Consider the following 20,496-nt stretch of genomic DNA (forward strand, 5'->3'; position numbering starts at 1 on the left):
CAGTTTGTGAAATAATGTTGTAAGTGTTCCTCATATCGCGCAACATGAAGACTTAATAGCCTCTCTTCAGGTAGGACTCTCATACTTGTCTTTGTAAAGAGAGAAACTGACAGGATAAAGTCGCTGACCTGCCTGTCAGCTCGCACAGGTCCGTTTCAGTTACCGTAAAGGCTTGAATACGTGTGCACTCCAAATTTAGGTGCGGCTATCTTAATCGTCTTCTCAGAAACGAGTGACAGAAACAGTCAGAGCGGGTCAGATCGTTTGTTGCCTTTTCTAAGAAGTCAGACACAGATGGTGTGGATGTGCTACGAGACAATCCAGCAGAACAGTGTCTGCAAACGGCGATTTTTGCGTTTTTCTCATACACTTTAAAATGCTTCCACACAGAACATCTGTTCTGTCGATTTATGCTAACCAGGGCACGTTAACGGCCCTGATGCTACTTATCGAGATGAGCTACTTAGGGGTTCTGCGCATGCGTATGACCCACAAGCGTGGTTTGTTTCCACGCCCATAAATCTGTGCAACCTTGCTGTTGGGAATGCCGGCGAGAAAGTGGCTAATCGTCAGTAACATAAAAAAAAAACAATCATTATTAGTCTATCAGAATATGCTACCCCTGATATCTTAAATAAAGATGGCATAATATAGTATTTCCACATGCTCCCCATCTCCATACAGTACACATGGAGTGAGTAGTGGTAAAATGATTCTGTGGTGGGAGCATTATTTGATAGAGGATATTAGTCCATCAGAATACGCTACCCCTGAAATGATGTTATAATATAATCAAAAAATGGAATATGTCATTATACTGTGAGAGTTATAACTTTGTGGGATTGGAAAAGGGAACACATAAGGTAGCATTTTTCGATAGGGCAGAGCGACTCCATAGACTCTTGTCAGAACACCGACATGTCAACATAATTGTTCTGTAAAATTTAAATGGTCTTTAGACTAATTAGGCCGAACACCGAAACTGCTATTCTTGCTATTTTCGGCCGATTAAGTTCGGTGGCTGAACATTCGGTGCATCCCTAATATTATTGTAGACAATAGGCCTACATATGGCACATCCCTAATTCTTCTTCTATTAAGGTTAGAATGAGAGACATATTTTTAAGTCAAATGCAGCACAGAATGTATCTTCCATTCTGAGACATGCTGCCCAAGAATCTGCTGGCTGAATAATAAGAACATTAATGTGGTCAAGCATAAATTCCTCAACAGTGAATGGAGGTTCTTCAACCTGAAGTAAGTGATGTTTTATACTGATGACTCCCTTCCTACCACAAAAGTGCCCACATTTATGCCACGTTACATGACCTTTAACATGTGAAAATGCCATTTGTCTAAGCGTCTTCAGGGTATAGGCTCTGTACGTGTCTGTGTCTATATCTGCATGCGTGCATGTCTGTGTGTAAGCATGCTTGCCAAGAAAGTAGATTTTCATTGGAGGTTTTTCATGGCTCGAGTCTCTAAATCAAGCTGACAGCTTTCAAATGACCGAATGTCATCCCCATAAATTTGCATACTTTCACCGGTGAATATCATTCCATTCAACATCACAAATGCACCAATCATTATAATTATATCATATGTTTTAAATCAGACTGAGTAGAACTATGTGGATCACATGGCGATATGCCACTTAAAACTCAAAGGTAAAGGCTCGATGGTACTTCATGTAGGTTTATTCAAAGTATGACCTCATCCCTAATGAATTCTGTGTTGCCATTTAACAGGGTCTATTAAAACCAGTAATTCATTTCAAAGCTTGATTTAATCTCTAAATCTTTATAACCTGTGTCTGCACAGGCAAGATAGATTAGGCCAGCCAGCCGTGCGACAAAGATCTACAGATCTTCATTAATGTGGAAATTCTTTCATTCCTCGTTGGGCATCTCTTGTGCTCCTCCACTGGAAGGCAGGGGGCTTGGTCAAGTGCTGGGATAGGAGATGACATACAAATATGAAAGCTTTTCCAAACTCTTCGTCATGAGGAAGGTTGTGTGGATGAGTTTAAAAGAAGTGACAGTGTACTGTGCTCTAGTGGGCTGAAAATGGCTTGGAGTGGGGGGTTAGAAACTGTAAAGACAAAAAGCAGTTTGAACTTCAGTAGAAAACCGCGTGTTCATGTAGGACCACATTGCTCACTGTGGAAAAAAAGGCCTTTAAATTTGTTTATTAAATAATTGTGACCAAGATATATACTGACCGGAACCTCTCACAGTGGAAATATTACCTCCTCAGTCCTCTCTGGTGGACAAACTATGCAAAGGCGCTACTGTTTCTAGATTATGTCAAACATCTATGGCATTTCTGTACCACAATTTCTTCCTACCTGTATCAGCAATAAGCTCATCTAGATAGGACCAAAATATTAGCCCAGCCAACTTATTGGTCCAACTCTATATTACACAAAAATATAAGAGTAAACAATACAAGTGTGTTGAGAGATATTGAGGGGTGGAGTCCTAAGACAAAAGAGATAACGAGTGTGTAGGCTACAGCTCTTTGTGTGTGCGGTTCCAAAAGTCCCTGTAGCAAATAAGCAACAGGGGGAACAAAGTGACATGTGAACTGCAGTGACAGCAAACACCAGCATCCATGTCACAACAGGAAGTCCTCCAACTATACACAACAATGCAAGTAGGCAGGCACGCATTCACACATGCACAGCCACAAAAACACACAAGGCTTCAGTCAGCAGCAGAAATCTGCTGAACCAACAGCACAGGCCAAGTCCTGGGCAAACACAGGACAGAGATAAGCATCTGACACAAAGTGATGAAGACACACAGGAGGGCACATGAGGGCATTCAATATGATGCTGAAAATAGGGGTGGTGTAAAAATAAATCAGGGCTAAAAGGCTGTTAATGATGGAGGGAAAAAAATGCAAGACTGACTGAATGAATAAAAGAAATGGTCGAGGAACTAGCGTGTGAGATATGAAGCCGTGCTTCACAGGTCTGGTTTTGAGACAAAAGATAACAGATTCTTTAGCTCCACTTCATTTCATTATGCTATGGCCCATATGCTCCGGCAGGAATAATGAGCTTTAAATTTTATGGCTTTCCCCTATGGCAATAATATGAATTAACAGTCCAGTTCCTCAGTCATAAATAGCATTGGCTTGAGGTTAATTGTAATAAATTGCAAAAGAAATAGCTACAGGCAATTGTTGACAGCCTAGCCTATGGGAAACAGAGAATTATATCTAATTTTACTGTAGGATGAGTGTATTCTCATGCCGCAACATCTGGCATTTATCTAATCATTCTGAGGCCCATTTTGGGAAAAAGATGGAAGAAGATTCTGTGAGTGTCATTTAGAAGTTTCCACAACTACTGACTGACACAGTACAAGGTCTCGCTTGACAAGAGTCAGTCACGTCCACCAAGACCCAGCTGTGCCTTGCTGACAGGGAACGCAACTCCAAAGTGCAATGACACTACAGTGGGTCTTTGTTTACCAGAGTTCTTTCTTCAAATATGTCTTTTCGACAGGAAAGGCAAATTAACTGGGGCACTGGCACATGTGTTTTTTATTGGCCTTCAATTTTAGTACCTGGGTTCAGGGGTTCGTCTGGCGCACCCCTTGTCTGACATTTGCCCTGACCCTTTGCCTCGTCACAGGTTTGTAAACGTTTCAGTGTTCGCATCCAGTCGTCACTGAACTGGACCCCCTTTGGTGTGTTTCCTGTGCTGTGTCGTGCTCTCTGTCTCCCTAAGCACACCTCCAGCTTCCCCATGGCGCTGACGAAAAGACTTCACAGGCCCGATTCATCTGAGGCTAAGGCCTCCATAATGAACCGATGAACTCACTCTGAGACACAGAGATGGTCTGGGTGCCGAAGAGGCTGATTAAAGAAAGAAGGGAAGGGAGGAGGGGGGACGGAGGAGGGAGGAGGAGGGAGGGAGGAGGGGTAGAAGGGAAGAGAAAAGGAGGGAAAAAATCTTCCTCTCTTGAGGTAGAACTGGTCCTTCAATCTCTGCTGTCCCTCTGCTCTGAGTGGAAGAGGGAAGGGGGGGGGCTTTGGCCAAAAACTCCAGAGTCTGATCCTCATTAAGAAGCACAAAGAACATCAAAGACCAACCCCAAACCTCTATCAGTCAGGAGCACCCACAATCCCCATGATATTAAAACTCCCCGACGCCATTCAGTGTCAAGTTCTGAGGCAGGCACAGGGGCTTTGGTGACTCAAGGGTTGGAGAACTTTAAGGTCCTAAAAGGTCAATGGAAAGTTTGTGCCAACTTATTCTCAACTCAGTGATTGGCTGCTGCTGAACACGCTTTCTGCTGGAAGGAAAAATGTAGTGGATGATGATAACTGACAGCTGTGGGTAGATAATGGTAACTAGCAGCTGTAGAGACACTGTAAAACTATTTAAAGTTAAAACAGTCTCCCTGCTGACCTAAAACTGGGAGCTAACTGAGCTGGTGCAAAACATTGTTTATTCAGAATTTGTTAATTATTTGTTGTATTCCGAAACTAATTAACAATCTGTTTCATAAACTTCACACAATAAGTTCAGTCAACAACTGTTTGGTCATATTTGCAAGAGCCACTCGTCAGCTTTGCCCTCCTCTCACTTTGAAGTTGTATCATGGTCAGTTCTTCATATGCCACATAATTCTTTCAGCTCTTCCACTGAGGGTAAGAGCCACCTTCGTATAGTGGTAGTTCTAATATGAAGGTAGAACATCTAAGGGTACTCTCCGTGACTGTTAAATAAGAAGCACATGACTGGGGACTGAAGTGCTTACTAATCTTTATCGTAGTTATGTCTGTTTTCATTTTTATCAGAGAAAATACATGAGACTTATTTCACAAGTTATGGGACCAGACAGTTAGCTCTAAATAAGGCATGCTTGGAAATATGGATACAAATAGTGGTAAGTTCTAAAAAACTGTTAACTACTTGAATTGATATCGATAACCTATATTAAGTTAAAGCAGCATTAATTGTGGGAGGTTTTTGGTTACTTGGGGGCAACGGAAACTAACATGTTAGCAAACACTTGCTTGTTTACACATCCAGCAGGTAACTAGCAGTGACAGTGAACGAGTAATATGCTCCTTGTCCTCCGTGGGTTGGTCACTATGAGTGACACCCACTTTACCACTGTTTACTGTTCACAGCGCGCCAGTCGTAATAGTGACACAACCCACTGTAGGTATCAGAGTGGGAATGGGGCGGACAGGGACAGGAGATCGCGGAGCGACCGGGCATGGTGCAGACGGTCGTTGATTGTTCCCTCTGGCTGAATGAAGCACGATCTGCTGGCACTTCCTTGCGTCTGGGCCATTTCAGCATACTGTAGCTGTTTATGCTGGGGTTTCCCAAAGCAGTTTTTCCAGGTGTGATGTCCCAAGTACTTACTGCAATCTTAGGCAGGATGGGCAGGTACATACGATTTCTACATACTCGGGACGCACTAAATGAAATAGGTTTTTACACAGCTGCTTTCCCTCCCGACTCTCAATGGCGGAAACCATCGCAAAACCCTCATTTAAATACTGCCACCTCCATTGTGTTTGCACCTGTTGTCATCTACGCAATACTTCTAAGTTAATCACCCATGACAGGTACTACAATTACATGTGCAATATTTTAGAATGCACATGCAATTTAGTACATTTTATTCGGTATGTTAGTAAATCCGGCCCATAGTCTTTTGATCTATTGTTATTGTGAAAATATTGACTAGCACAGCTTTGAGTTGAAGATAAAATTTTTTTTATCTATAATCTTTTTTTGTTTTTGTTTTTTGTTTTTTGTTTTTTTACAGTGAAGGATGATTTGGCCTTTATGAGAAAACAACAGGAGGACCAACAAGGAGAAAACAGACACCAGTAATAGAAAAAAAAATCCCTTTTTCTGGAGTTATACTATGTTATACTATTAAAGTCCTGATTAGCAGAGGCTGTCAACTCCCTGTACAAATGGATGCTGTTCTCAAGAGACGTATATAATAAACTTTAAGTGCATGCTTGGCTGCACTTTAAGGAGAATTTAATGCTTAGTATACATTCTATACATTCTACCCTGGTGGTCCAAAATGTACAGCTGGACAGAGTCAAGTCACGACAGCACAAGATGACTGAAGGGGCTGTTTCTATCATCGACACAGCAGGCATCAAACACACACACGACTCCTCTTTCGTCTGGCCGTGCTGGGACATGAACCCCCAAAGAAAGCTTGAAACACCCAAAGGCTTAAGAGTCAGCAAAGTGCAAAAACATTCAACAAACTGCAGATCCATGCAGGATGCTCATACGTACCCACTAATGGACACATGCACAAATGTACCCACAAACACATGCATCTGTCTGTCATTATTTAAGATTACAAGCAGGTATGCTGTGGTTAGAAGTGGCAGTTCAACAGGAGATAGCAGAAGAAAACCAACGCTACTACTTAACAAACTGAAATAATATATCATAAGCCATTGTTTTATTAATTGTGCACATAACCTATTGGCAACATGAGCTCTATAAATCATAACACAAGACTATTTGAAGCATTTTCTGATGGACAAAACCACAAAGCACAGCGTCTTGAGGTATTTTTTAGGCAAACAGAGTGACTGAACAAGAGAAGCAGAGAATAAAGGACCTTGCTGACCTTGCCAAAAGGTCTGATGATTGCTGCCCCCTCTTTAGATTGCCAGGCTCGTCCATTAAATCTCTTACACAACTGCTGGCCTTTGCAGTGGCTCCTGACAGCCAAGTCTGCATCATCACGGCATTCAGCTTGACATACATAACAGGCGGCACATCATATTTGATTGTTAAATATCACTGAGTCTCACTTCTGCCACAGCAGCTGTAAGAGCCCTGATAAGCTAAAGTGAAAAGTATTTTAAGCTGCGACGGACTGGGGAAATAGACAATGTGACAAAATCATCACAGTAATAAATCTTAACAAAGAATAGACTTTAGGTAGTGGTTCAAATATATTTTTCATTTCTAATTGGTAATATTTCTGCAAACAAAATGAGAAGAAAGCATATTTCTGTAAGTGCCTTATTCATTCTTCAAATCAAGAAGACTGACCATACCAGAGAATGGTTGGATTTAAATGTGGTGGATGGATCAATATAAAAGAAAAGGCTCTTAATGAAAAAAATATTTTGTCTTCAGATTACAGTTCGGATCAAAGGATCAACAGCCATTTGCTGATGCCAGCACCACACTTATTGGCATACTTGTATTTCATAGACTTTCCAGGGAGAAAAGTGGATTAGCCCAACTTGACCTTAGAATTCACAGGAAGTGCCAAAGAATTTCCTGCACACAGCAATGCCTGCATTCACTTCCTCATTTTTCACATAGGGAACGTTGCTGATAAATTTTTTCAGAATAAGTTTGCTGATAAAGCAATAGGTCGCTGCTTGTTCTGCCACTCATTATTCTCGCTCATCATCAAAAATAGAAGTTGCGACCAGTTGGAATGGATCATTTCTGTGTGACTGCAGCTGAAGCTGTTTTTCATCAGTTCTGGGAGAAAAGGTAGCTGCTAATACGTGCTGTAGTGTCATCACAGAACTCCTCAGCAATTTCTCGATATATGTTTTCCTCCCACAGACTCTTGCTGTGACCGCACCCAATCAGTGGCGTCCCTTCCACTTATAAACACCCACTTGTATCCTTGCACTGAACCTCCCATTTATCACATTGACAGGAGCGGCTTGCGGTTATTGACTGGGAGTGGATTCTTTTCCCATCCACAAGCTTAGTTATCAAATTAGATACTGAAGCAAAATGTTTGGAATGTTAAATGAGTGGTGTTGATGGCTTGTTTTGAGCAAAGTGAGCAGAAATCACTTAGAATAAGGAGGGGGGGTTTAACATACAGTGTTACAGAGAAAGTGTGTTCAAGTGTGTTCAAGTGTGCTTGTTGTGTGTTTCTCATGCCTTTATCAATTATGTTCTGTCTAAGGAGTGTTGGTTGTAATGTACATATACACTGTACATATACACTGTATATATATCTGTGTATAGTGTGTAAGCAACACATATTTATCAAAAAATATTACTGAATGGTAAAACAAGATAAGGATGAGGCTTACACATGATAATTAATACACACACACACACACACACACACACACACAGAGGATGTTGCAGTGATTATACACATTTCTTACAACTTAAAGAAATAGTGTGACATTTTGGGAACTACAAGTATACGCTTTCTTGCCAAGAGTCTTGTCGTCACCATGAGGTTGCCACCCCAGGAAGTCTCTGCCCCTGCCCAAGAAATAGTTCCACACATAACTCCGCGTAAGACCACAAATTGTTGTTTTTACACTTTTCTTTTTGGTACGGATTAAACTAACAAGACATAACGTGTTAATTAGTGAGCTTTAGAAAGGTAAGGCTAACTGTTTTCTTTATGCTGACCTAAGCTAATCAGCTGCTGGCTGTAGCCTCATATTTACTGTCCAGTTGTAGGAGCGGCATCGATCTTCTCATTTATTTCTTACCAACAAAGCAAATACGTGTCAGTCCCAAAATGTTGAAGTATTCCTTTAATGTGAAAAAAAAAAAAAAGAGTTTAAAAATGTCTTTCACGATGATGACAATGAGGACTGCAGACACAGGAGTTCTTTTGTTAAAGTGTGTGTTTGTCTGGGCCGACCTCTGTGGCAGTGACCCAGATCTTTTGATCGACTTGTAAAGTCATTAAAATCGCAGCTGGCAAATAAAAGACTTAATGTCGTCAGCGTGGAGTTTGAAGATGAGCCTAAGATAAGCCTAATTATCATCAGGTACCTACCCCACACACACAAAAATCAAGCATCAGCGCTCAACCTCACTCACATAAACGTCTCATTTTCTCCCCTACATACCTATTTGATATTTTCCTTTGAACATGACCTCTCCGCAACATCAAAAGAGAGGCTATTTGACTTCTCACTCATCTGTGTCCAAATCAATGTTTTGTTTGTTTAAAAAAAACATTGTCATCGGGGCTGGCATCACGCATCATTAGAGATCACGAAGAGCATGCAGAGAATGTTATTATACCCTGTCTCCCAACAGCACAGAAATACAGCCAGATTGTCTCTAATCACCAATAACGTAGTGCAGATATTTCAAGACCACTGCTCAGGGGGGGATGAGTGACTACTGTGCGGAGAGCTGTGGCGCCCTTTGGGAGTCATCATTTTAACAGTGTACATTCCCGTCTGTGTATTATCAGGCCTTAGATGCTTCCAGACTTGAGATGACTATAAACAAGACAGAAGTGTTTGTTTACTCCTCAGCTGATTTCAAAAGAGCAGCGGTGGGAAGGGCGACGCTGTGGTGTCTACGGGCACTGTGAGTGAGTTCCAGCTCAGCTGCAGCAGCAAATAAGAAGCTTTAAGTGCCTGGTGCTGAGAGGGCTGTCACTTGTTGCTGCCGAACAGGTGAACTTCATTATCTCCCTGTTCTTCACATAAGAGGTGGTGAAAGTCTGCACTGACATCATGCATTGCTTTACTTTGCAGTTTTGCAGATACTTCAGCGTGTCCTCTTCAGGAAGGAACTCATAAGGGGGAATCAATTAGAAAAAAACTGAATAAAAGACGAGGAAAACATCTGTCTCTGCTCCACATAGGGCCGGCATCCCGCTGCTGAAGAGACAGAGAGGTCAGGAGAGGGTGGATAATTCATTAGGCACACAGAGTATAGCCATTCATTGAGACAGAGATGATGACTCAACCAGGAGTAATTCTAGCCCATGATACCATATACTGTACAGTATGTTACACTCTTAATGCAAATTTCTGTGATGTTTCATCTTTTTTGTTGGTCTTACCAAATACCATCCTCCTTTGCCTTCATTTCTCGAGAACGACCTTTATGTTAACTCTCCTTTCTCCCAAATGTTTGATGAAGGAACAAAATGTCAGAAGAAAATAGTATGCAGTGTTTTTTCAAGAATAGGCCAAAAAATAGCCGAGTGCTTTCGCCTTCATGAGTAACATTAAAAGTCGAATATAGAGAATCAAGTTCCTGACAAGACATGAAAAGGTCAGCAGAAAATGGATGAAATGTGAGTGCCGGAGATTAAACACATACTAATATATTTTAAAAGATGGTTCTACAGTATATTAGGCTCTTCTGAAATGTCTGTAAGCTTTCTGATTTGCATTTTCACTATCAACAATGACCTTTAGCTCAATAGTCTCAACAAACTCAATGCCTCAACAAAGAAACTACAGTAAAATAATGAATCAACACTGGCTTCAATAAATATGTATAAAAGCTGAAAAAAATATTGGTAATATAATTACATTCAAATATTTTTGCAACCAGACCTCATGCAGACAGGCTCTGTGATTTACTGGAGTCTCATGCCTGAAGGTATGCTCAGCATTCGAGCAACAAAAAACAAAGTGGATATCAACTCAAGGTTACTGCCTTTTATCAGAGAGCGACATCCCCAGTTAAAGCTAGAAAAACAACAGCAGCATATTACTCTTCGGTAGAGAAGGCCACAGAGTACCCTTAAATCTTTGTGTTTTAAACTCTACGGGAACTTGAGAGCCCTTAAGGGAAAGGCTTTTAATCCGCTGTGAAAACAGCTGTTGAGCGTCTCAGGGGGCTTGGCTATTTCCAGGAGGACCATCTCAAGTGCCTATCCAATGTGATCAGCATCTTCAATGGGACAGAGAGCCTACCAAACATGGCATTTCGCACCTTACGCGAGCGGACAGAAACTCACTAAGAACATGACATTAATAGCAGTGAGTGAACTATGTATAGAAAATATGTCATAGGAAATTAAGGCCGTGCTTTATGCTCACCTTCACGACCACTTGATTTGTTTTCACGGAGAATTATAAGCTGGGAAAACAGGCCCTGGTTTCTAAAGCCTGACACCGGCACAGAAACCATGTGCATTCCTGAGGTGTTAAAAACGCCTTTTCTGTGATTATCATTCCAACACATAATTTGCCATTTCACAATCACACAGGGACTAAGAGTATGATAGCATGCAGCCATGTTTGTTGTTTCTCCTGAACATCCTGACAAAGGGACACTGATAAGTGATAAGCTGATGGAGTCATTTTGATAGGCTGTTCGTTCATTAGCTTTGTTTCGATTCTTGTCTTGTATAGCACTTCATGATCTTCTCATAAAGGAAGGTCAGGCAAGGTATTGCATTTGAATATGCAAATATCATTCATTTTTAAAAACACCCAAGATACCACCCAGCTGTGTTACTTGAAAGCTGCAATCTGTAAATATTCACACGTTCTAACTAGAGCAGAGCAGAAGTGTTGCACAAACAAGTTTTTTTATGTGTTGCTGTGCGGTGAAAATGTCATCATAAATAACGTGTGCAAATATCAAATTTATTGCAGCATTCAGATGAGAGGGCACTAGAGCTGCTCATTGGACAGGTGTGAGCTGACACTCCCAGTCAATCCTTCTCAATACCACACAGAATGCTTGGAATTAGATACTGACCACAATAAATGAGTTTGAGTGCTTAAACATATTTCTTATTCTTTATTCTCAAGTGTATTCCATCATTACGTTCAATTATTCTCTTCTGCTTGAAGGTCACACTTCTAAATCAGGTGTCCTTTTATTCCCTATTACCTTATGTGCGTACAATTTGCAGACAAAAATGCCAAAAGATATCTACACAAACATTTTCATTGTCAAATTATCTCTTATCACATTATCTGATACATAGACAATGCATGTGTATAAAGGAAAGTGACGTCCCATCTCACTGTGGTATGATAGTCTAGAAGCAGATGGCTCTTGAAAGTGAGACTGAAAAAGTGCCGTGGAATTAATGAGAAAACTTGGACTCACAACAAGTCTATTTGATTAAATTGGCTCATGCACAAAGAGACATGACAGACTTGAATTAATGGAGAAAGGCCTGTGGAATGAACAATACTAACAACATCAGTTAACAGAACGTCTTGGCAGAGAGCAAACCAAGGAGAGCTTTAAGATGTTCCCTGTTAAGATCAAGTTAGTGATTGGGTTGGTTGTTAAATTGCTCCACCCTCTCTTCATGAGAATATGAGATACCAGACTGATGGGCAACATCTTCGTTCAGCCACCCAATCAAGACAGCCTATCCTTCCTCCAGAAACTGTTGATAGAATCTTCACATATCGCTGAAAACCTGAGATGATGAACGTCATGGCTCAGAGTGCAGCTGTCTGGGAAGTAAAGCAGCTTGCTGAAAGACGCATGACTGTTTTTACTCAATGAATGTGCAGCTCTACAGCCATTCTCAAAGCAAAGAACACATGTATAAAGCCTATGTCCACCTCACTGTAAGAAGGTGCAACAACTAATCTCAATTCCTATATCTAAATGTAAAATCTAAAGTAGACTGCAAGTTATGATGATGGCAACTAGGGCCCCCAGCACCACCAGGTGAGAATAACTAAGAAACAGGCATTATTGCTCACAACTACTCTGTCTCCATAATTCTACAAAACAGCTTTTAATGCAGACTGAGGCAGGAAAGGTTAAAGCAATTATCTGTCACACTTGTATCTAATCCTCCTGCTTTTGCTGCTATGCAACGGGCACATCACAAAATTAGACATATAACCTGTTCGTGGAAGCCTTTACTTTTGTTTTACTTTCCTGGGAAACCTACTCCTCTTGCACAAAGAAACAAATGTGTTTTTCCGTGCCAGCGACGAAAAGTTGGTAGTTCCCATGTGCAGCGACTGCCACCATGGCTACAGACACCCTAACTCTGTCACAGTACTGCAGTACATTGTTCGAGACAGAAGTCCAGTGTGGAAGCGCCACAACAATGACCATGTCTCTTCTAAAATGTCACAGCATAGATGTTACATAGAACTCAAGTAAAATGAACAGCACCACCAAAAGTGCTCTATCAGGCCTGGCTTCCCTCTTCAGATCTGATATAGATACTCCCTCAAGGTGACGCTAAAACCATTAGCTGTTTTAGCAGTCTGAAAATGAATGAAGTGATGGATGAGCCACTGTTGTGTTGCCACACAGGTACTCTTTTGTATTTCACGTATCTAACATGATGAGTGAATGAGTATTAAAACTTGGCGATCTATCCCTGAGCCTTGAACAAAGAATTGTTAAGCGTTGTGTGTGTTTTTGTGAGTGTGTCCATCGGAGAGAGAGAGAAAGAGAAGAGACATGAAACTTGACCCCGGCTGTCACTTGCATCTGGGCAGCAGGAGAAACGGATGGGCTGAGTCAGAATGTGTCTTTGCTGCTGAAGCTGCCTTTCTGTCCTGCCACACACCAACCCAGCATGCCTCCCATACAACCTGAGCTTGAACTGCCAACATCAGCCCTTTTCACCCTGCTGCCCCTTTGCGTATTATTGACTTACTGAGACAAAACACACAAACCTGCCAGAACATCTCGCCATCATGGATAGGAATATATCACAAACTTGCACTGTTGCACTGTTACAGAATCAGAGTGTACTGTAGATGCACCCCTCTGGAGGGCTTTGCAGCAAACTGGCAATTTTCCATTGCGTCCTTGCTCACGTGTCCTGTCACTCAACCCGTTACCATGGAGATGAGCTCAGCTTCTCTGTGGCTCATGCTTTAGTGCATGCACTGCAGCAGAAGCGGGCACCGCTGACACTTTCGCACCTCAAATGCAATCAGAAGCCCGTTTTTTAAAAAAAAAACATCCACTCGTGCAGTAAAAGCACAAAAGCCCTGACTGTGTTGCTCAGCCATTAATATTACACTTTGATCCAGCGGGATGCAGCGGTCACTAAATGCATCTCAAGGTTGAGTATCACCTCGCTAAGACATGTTACACTCACTGAGGATAAAAAGTTAGCAGCGGTAGTAAAGGGCAACTGCCACTTCAGATAAGTGTATTAAGTGGGGACTGAATCACGCCACTGCACATGCAGAGTGCGTCGCAAACCAGTCACCTTTAAGGAGCATGACATATGTGCAGCATGACCAGCAACAACACAAGACAGCAAATAAATAACTGAAGCTTGAAAATTGAATGACATGATTAAGAAAAACTTTTTTTTAAATCAGCTGGGACTTTCCCCCCTTGACTGTTTTTTTTATCATAAATTGTTGTGGCATGTAATGAAGTAGGCTATAATAATCTAGTCCAAGGTTTATGGAGTTTAACTGTTTCCCTTCAGACAGCTAAAGTGCCGTGTATAATTACTTACATCACGGTTACTTCAAACCAATAGGCTAGGCTGCTGATTCCTCTGGGATTTTCATTTGTGAAATTAGCTTTAACTCTGCTTGCCTCTTATCCCACGTGATTACAAACATTCAGCCTCTATGGAATTGTTGACATCTAAAGAGATTAAATAAAAACGTCCAAAGTTTTTCCACATACATTAGTCTTGAAGAGTTTCTGGTGAAATCAGGGTCAGCAGAGTGTAGCCTACAGCTCAATTATTTTCCTTACTTTGAAATTTGGGACTTCCTTTGTGATCACTCGGAGGAAGGTCTGCGAACTGCACCCGGTGTCCCGACATGTCCGATGCCACCTCTCAGGTCAGAGCCACGCGACCGCCGACTGTGTTCTCTGTTGTCCGGGTTTTGTTTTTAAAGTATCCTGTAACTTCCGAGCGCGCGGCGGGGCGGCGTCGGGTGGTGAAGCTGCAGCGTGGGAACCCTTCACGGAGACGCACTACGCACCGGCGGTGAGCTGCTGTCACTGACTTTCCCCTCTGCTCTGTGTGTATGTGCTGACTGTGTGCCAGTACTGCGGGTGAAGCAGCCCCCTCGGTCCAATCCTCTCACCTGCCCTCTGCTCTGTAGCCTTATAGTTTAAATGGCCCATACGAGGAACAGTGGAGCAGGGAGAGGCACTATCTCTCCTCCCGCATTAAAAAAAAGAAGAAAACTTTTTTTCCTTCTCCCTAATGTCCACATGACTGCAGGGTTACGTCATCACTGTAAAGCTTCATCATAACTCCATAATAAAGTTTACTATATAGGCTCTAAAACCAGCCTATATAGGCCTACTGATATTTTATGAATGTAGCCTATTGTAGGACCAAACTGGGAATTTTACCTAAATGAGGAAGTTATACTTTTATCAAAAGAGCATCGTTCTTCTATTTAATATTAAAACTTTATAAAACAGTATTTCACAAGTTCATCATCTATTACTAATCATGACCCATGTTTTGTTTTTAAGGCAGAGTACTATGAAGGACATCGGTCCGAGCATCCCACGTTGTCATGAGTTTGAGAAGAAATACAAATTCCTTTAATAATACAGTCACTTTGTGAGTGCATATGGGGGGCTACAATGCCACCTAATGGAAGAAATGTGCAACGTTATCAGCGGACTGGCATCCGACATATCGTCTGAAAGGGGGTGGACAAAATACTATGAATAATATCATTTTCATGAGGCGTAGCTGTAGTACCTTACTGTTTCATAAATGACGCCAGGTCCCTCTTGCATAAGAGATGCCTATTGAGGAAAGGAAGGAAAAATTCTAAAAAGGAAAAAAACTAAATTATGAAAAGTTTGTATAGGCTAAAGTAGCCTATAGCCTTTGTATAAAGAGTAAGCTGGCCATTGAAGTGGCTGTACTTGATATTTTCATAAAAACAATGTATCAAATAAAGGTGTGAAAACAGTTTGACAACATGAAAGAGGTCTGGTAGTAATGAGGCTACACAGAACCATCACCTGAATCTGCAGCTCCCCTTGGTTTTTAAGAAGCTTTATAATGACTTTCAGTTCATTGCTTAGCTGTCTGGCCGCAACTTTACTGTTCTGGTTCACTCAGCCGTTCTCATAGCTTTGCTTTCAGCTACAACAAGCAGCTGTTTTCAGAGAAAAAGCTCTGAACCCCCTGCTGAACATTACCTGCTCAGCACCAAACAGCAGATGGACACAGTTAGCGACTTGCTGGTGAACATAGTGGAGCATTTAGCAGCTAAAGAGCCAGATGTTTCCCTCAGCAGAGACCATAAGCTGAACTAAAAGAGGGAATTAGCAGAGCTAAAATAGTGAGTATTGGACTTACATGCATCAGGTGGCCAGAAACATGACTCCAAATGAATGATACTATTGCTCCGTAACTGATGGATGTATAAATAAGCAGTAGTTTTCGAATATAATCGCCATATAAATTTAAAAGGTGATGATACAGTGTCAATGTTGTGTTCACAACTTGTTTTTGCTGCCCCCCGGTGGCAGTGTGTGCTATGACATTACAGTGCACTCCACAGCTTTTAACATCCATATAGTACACAGCACATCTCCCTCGTGATGGGAGCCCTGACACTACCGTCATTTCATTCACTACCACTTCGCTGACCTGATTGAGAGGCCGCAGGCTTCAGGGTCACTGTAATAAATTCCACTTTTCACTTCAGTACAGCTGGGGGGGGGGGGTACTGCACTTAATTTAGCATGCCTAGCTGGAGCTGGATCATTGTGATACTGGATGACAATGTATGTGTAAATGTATGCAAAAGACATTATCAAGCAATGAGCATGTAGCAGTTAAACACAAAATCATAGACAATCTGGTTTCTCAAAAACTTTATTTTGAAATATTTTGTCAAAAGCCTAAAAAGAGATGGAATAATAGAAAAAAGAACCATTGGATTGTTCTCACAGTCACAAATCAGACTCTCTGGACTTGTCTGATAGGACCTTTGTGCAAAAGAGAGTTGCTATACAGTTATCAAACAATGCAGCTATAGTGGAAAATGGCAAACCAAGTTTCTCTGTAATAGGAAATGGCATACAAAGCACAGACATTATAGAAAAAGCACTGGTCTGACAATAAAAGGCAAATAAATACTGCATACCTAAAAGCATTTCCATGTACTGTAATTGAACAGCAGTGACGATTTTCAGTCATGTCAACATAACCCAAACTAACAAGAAGAACCGGCTCACACTCTTTCAAACACTTTCAGAGACCACTGCCACTAATTTGGCAATGCTGGCATATACAAAAAACAAAGTATGTGCACTGCACTACCTTTCTTTCACTGTATAAATCTTATAAAAATAATTTCAAGCATGTAGAAAACCAAGCAGAATGAGAGGTTCTTAACTCTCAACAAACAGTTTTTACTTTTATGCACATCCATTTTGCTCAATGTACATTTTAGATAACGAGGCCGCCATCGACTTTGCCAGTTCCTCGTCTCGCTGCCTTTGCATCTGTGAGTGTCTGCACCAGTCCTCGTACTCTGGGTTGGGGAGACTCTTGTCTGTAAGGACGTCGTAGTGACCATTGCTGAGCCAACTCAGCCAGATAGCTGGTTTGGAAGCATCCTCCTCCCCGAGATAGTGCACCATGGTGGAGACAGTGGGGCTCTCCAAGCTACCCCCTGTTGTTAGGTGGATGTTGACATTAAGCATTTGGCTCATGGCGAGAAGCTCAGGGTACCCCGCCCAGGCACCGTCCTGCGCCGCGTTGATCAGGAACTCCCCTACATCCCCTTCAATGATGGGGTTGAACTCGTCCAAGTGGTCGGCGATGTGGTGCACCGTCTGCTCCCTTAGCTCCCCGTGCCTCGTCTGGTCCCCGTATGTGGCTTTGCACACAGCTCTGTACAGACAGTTGCCGTCTGGAATGATGTGGTACCTATATTTATGCCTCTCCTGGAGGTACCGGTTTTGTTTCTCAACTTCAGCCAAGTACCGTGTGACTTTATCGTTGACATCCTCTCTCTCTTGGCGTCTCTGTGGAGGCGGCTCCTGGAGAACACTGAGCTCAAAGGCCCGTCTCTCATTTGATGCTGGAGCAGCTTTGCCACTACTCTGATCACTGAAATCGCCCTTTATGAGGGCTTCAGGCTGAGCTGCCCTGGAGGGAACTAGCTCCTCTTCATGTAAGGAGGCCCATCCGTTGCTTCTGAAGGGGGCATTAGTCACTGAAACTGTATCTACTTCACATGAACTTTCAGCCGTCCTCTTCTTTCCTTCTATCCTGGGTCTACATATGTTGCTCCTGTTGAAAAGGTGATTTCCAACCAGCTCTGGGCAGTCAGGAAAAAGCTCATCTGGCCCATTTCTTAGATGATCTATCAAGTCCACAATCACATCAGAGTCACAGTCATTACAGAGGATACTTCCACCATTATGTGAGTCAGGAGAGCGTGGTTTGGTCTTGGACTCCCGCATGATATGGACAGGTACAGACCTCTCCACTCCATCAGGTCTCCGGATTAGTATTTCAGCAGTCGATGTGAAGTAGACGGGCCTCATAGACGAAGCTTCATAACATGAAAAAGCAGGCATGTTTGCGGAAGAAGCAGCCTCTCTCACTGGATCCCCGTTGGTCGCTGAAGCGCCTGGGTGTGTAAATCCTGGTTTCTCAGCCTCAGAGGGACTTGGCGTCGTCCCGTTCAAACGCTCAGACCCGGCCGATAAAGTTATTGTAACTTTGCGAGACGACTTCGGGTAGTGTGTCAGCGCACTGTTGTACAACTGCATTTTGAGAGAGTCCTTTATACTGAACGACGCAGCCGTGCTGTTACAGAAAGATGACAACATCTAAAAATAACGTCTATGTCATCAACAACAGTAAAGTTGTAGGGAACGTTTCCATGGCCTGAGTCGTGTTACCATTGACACGCAGAGACGAGTAGACTGTCCAGTTTAGCCCTCTTCCGTCATTTGCTGTTGGGGTGCCTCCCTAATTTTAGACTTCAAACTGATACAGGACACTGTCTGATTTAAGTCATCCAGAATGTAATCTATACATTTTCCGTTTAACTGCTTTCAAAATAAAATCTTTATCGACAAACATTTTAGAAATAAAATGTAATTCGGGAATGTAAAGTTGGAACATTTTAATACAACTCATAAAAAACTTGAAATAAAGTTCATGCAGAGCTGCCCATGAAATAAAGTTATTTATTTACACCTTTACTCGCACATAAACATGTTCAGAATCAATAATACGATAATTCTGCTTCCTTCTTTATTTTACAACTATAATTGTGAAGAACACCGTATTGCATAGTTTTGTTTGAAATGTGTTGTATAATGATGCATCTATTGTTATAATAATTATTATCAAGATTGTTGTTACCATTATTACATAATCTAAGTAAAAACTAATATCCAGGAAAACATTTTTCTCCTCTCATGACATTGATATGACTTAACAATTAAGCTGTGGTCTTTGGATAACTGTAGCACCATGTGGTCACTCTTGGTTTCTCTATAACTCCACCCAAATAAAATATTAAGAAATCATAAGTCCATAAGATTGTTGCGTTTACTGTGATGAATAACTTCGATATTTTAAGTGTTTGGGTTCCTCCGTCCTGACTTTTTAAAATGATTTGGAAAAAACAAAACATACCCTGGCTATGTGCTGCCACCCTTGCAGGCTAATCAAAACAACATAGATGACTGTTACCAGAATTAAGTGATACTTTATTTTGAAGGAAATTCATCTAATGTCCGGTATCGTTTATGCTGTCTGTAGGCAGCTTGACGCAGCTCTCCATATTCAGGTCCTGGTGTCTGACTACAAGTCAAAAAATGTGAAGGATGTGATGCGTCACAGTTAAATAATTTGAGTGGTACTGTGTAAAACAGTAACGCGTTAAAGTAGGCAAATATTCTCCTTTTCTATTCCGGCAAAAAAAAAGGTCCTCATTCCTCAGCTTATTCACCTGTAGTAAATAGCATCCTGTTGCTAAAGTTATTTCCAACCAAATGAAAACGGCCATTAAAAAAGTCAAGGTAAACAATGGCAGAAGTGCTATCTAGGTTTATGAAAATAACATTATCTGAATACACACAACACCTCTCATTTAAGCCTCCTTGTTACGCTATAAACTATGAACCACGGAAATCAATGATTTACTGTTAGGATCTATCTCACTACTAAAATCAGACCCACTTCTATTAAAAATATTTAAATGATTTCAGATTTTTCATTTCATTTTGTGTTATTATGAACATCATTATTTATTCAGGACCTTTTTTTTATTATGAAATAGGGAGTGACAATAAATTGAACTATGGAACTGGCTGATATTGACTTACTGGCAGGCTGCTGCATGCCTAACCTGCTCATATCTCTATTTTTAACGCTTTGACTGTTTCAGCTTGTCTGCTTGAAACAGAGTTACACTACTAGTGTTTGGTAAGATTGTGCGTCTTTAATATAGACATGGCCTCAGTGGAGCCAGTTACTGCAGCGGTTAAATATAAACTTAGAGAAATTAAGAAACAGGCCAATATTATGGACTGTCTATGGTGGGTTTGAATTTGAAAAGGACTTTGTCACATGTTTGTCGCCTATACTAAAACATTATCAACAGCGATCAACAGCGAAAGTGGACCAAGTGGATTTCCCCCCCGAGGATCTTGTGTTTGTCATGTGATGTTGCGCTCAAGCAGAGTACCACAAACACACACGCGGAGGCGACATTTAGCTTCACAGAGAGAAATGGACGCCGTCCGCCACAAATGCATGCAAAGAGACGATGCTGCAGCAGCTGTCGCAAGGCTACGCACCG

General features: G+C 41.6%; 2 protein-coding genes across 2 annotated transcripts in view; both read right to left on the bottom strand.

The window, feature by feature from the left end:
• The window catches only part of LOC123982980 (sickle tail protein homolog), a 111,920-nt gene extending 97,226 nt beyond the window's left edge, over positions 1-14,694 (bottom strand). Inside the window, exon 1 of the mRNA XM_046069094.1 lies at positions 14,438-14,694. Coding sequence (XP_045925050.1) covers positions 14,438-14,507 — 70 coding nt within the window. The 5' untranslated portion in view covers positions 14,508-14,694. The remainder of the gene's footprint in view (positions 1-14,437) is intronic.
• Positions 14,695-16,525: 1,831 nt separating this feature from the next.
• Positions 16,526-18,684, bottom strand: LOC123970700 (OTU domain-containing protein 1). Its single transcript, XM_046048912.1, has one exon. The coding sequence runs from the start codon at positions 18,509-18,511 to the stop codon at positions 17,087-17,089; it is 1,425 nt and encodes a 474-aa protein (XP_045904868.1). The 5' UTR covers positions 18,512-18,684; the 3' UTR covers positions 16,526-17,086.
• Between the last annotated feature and the right edge of the window lie 1,812 nt (positions 18,685-20,496).

This window comes from Micropterus dolomieu, linkage group LG01 (genome assembly GCF_021292245.1).
Source record: "Micropterus dolomieu isolate WLL.071019.BEF.003 ecotype Adirondacks linkage group LG01, ASM2129224v1, whole genome shotgun sequence".
Taxonomy (NCBI): domain Eukaryota; kingdom Metazoa; phylum Chordata; class Actinopteri; order Centrarchiformes; family Centrarchidae; genus Micropterus; species Micropterus dolomieu.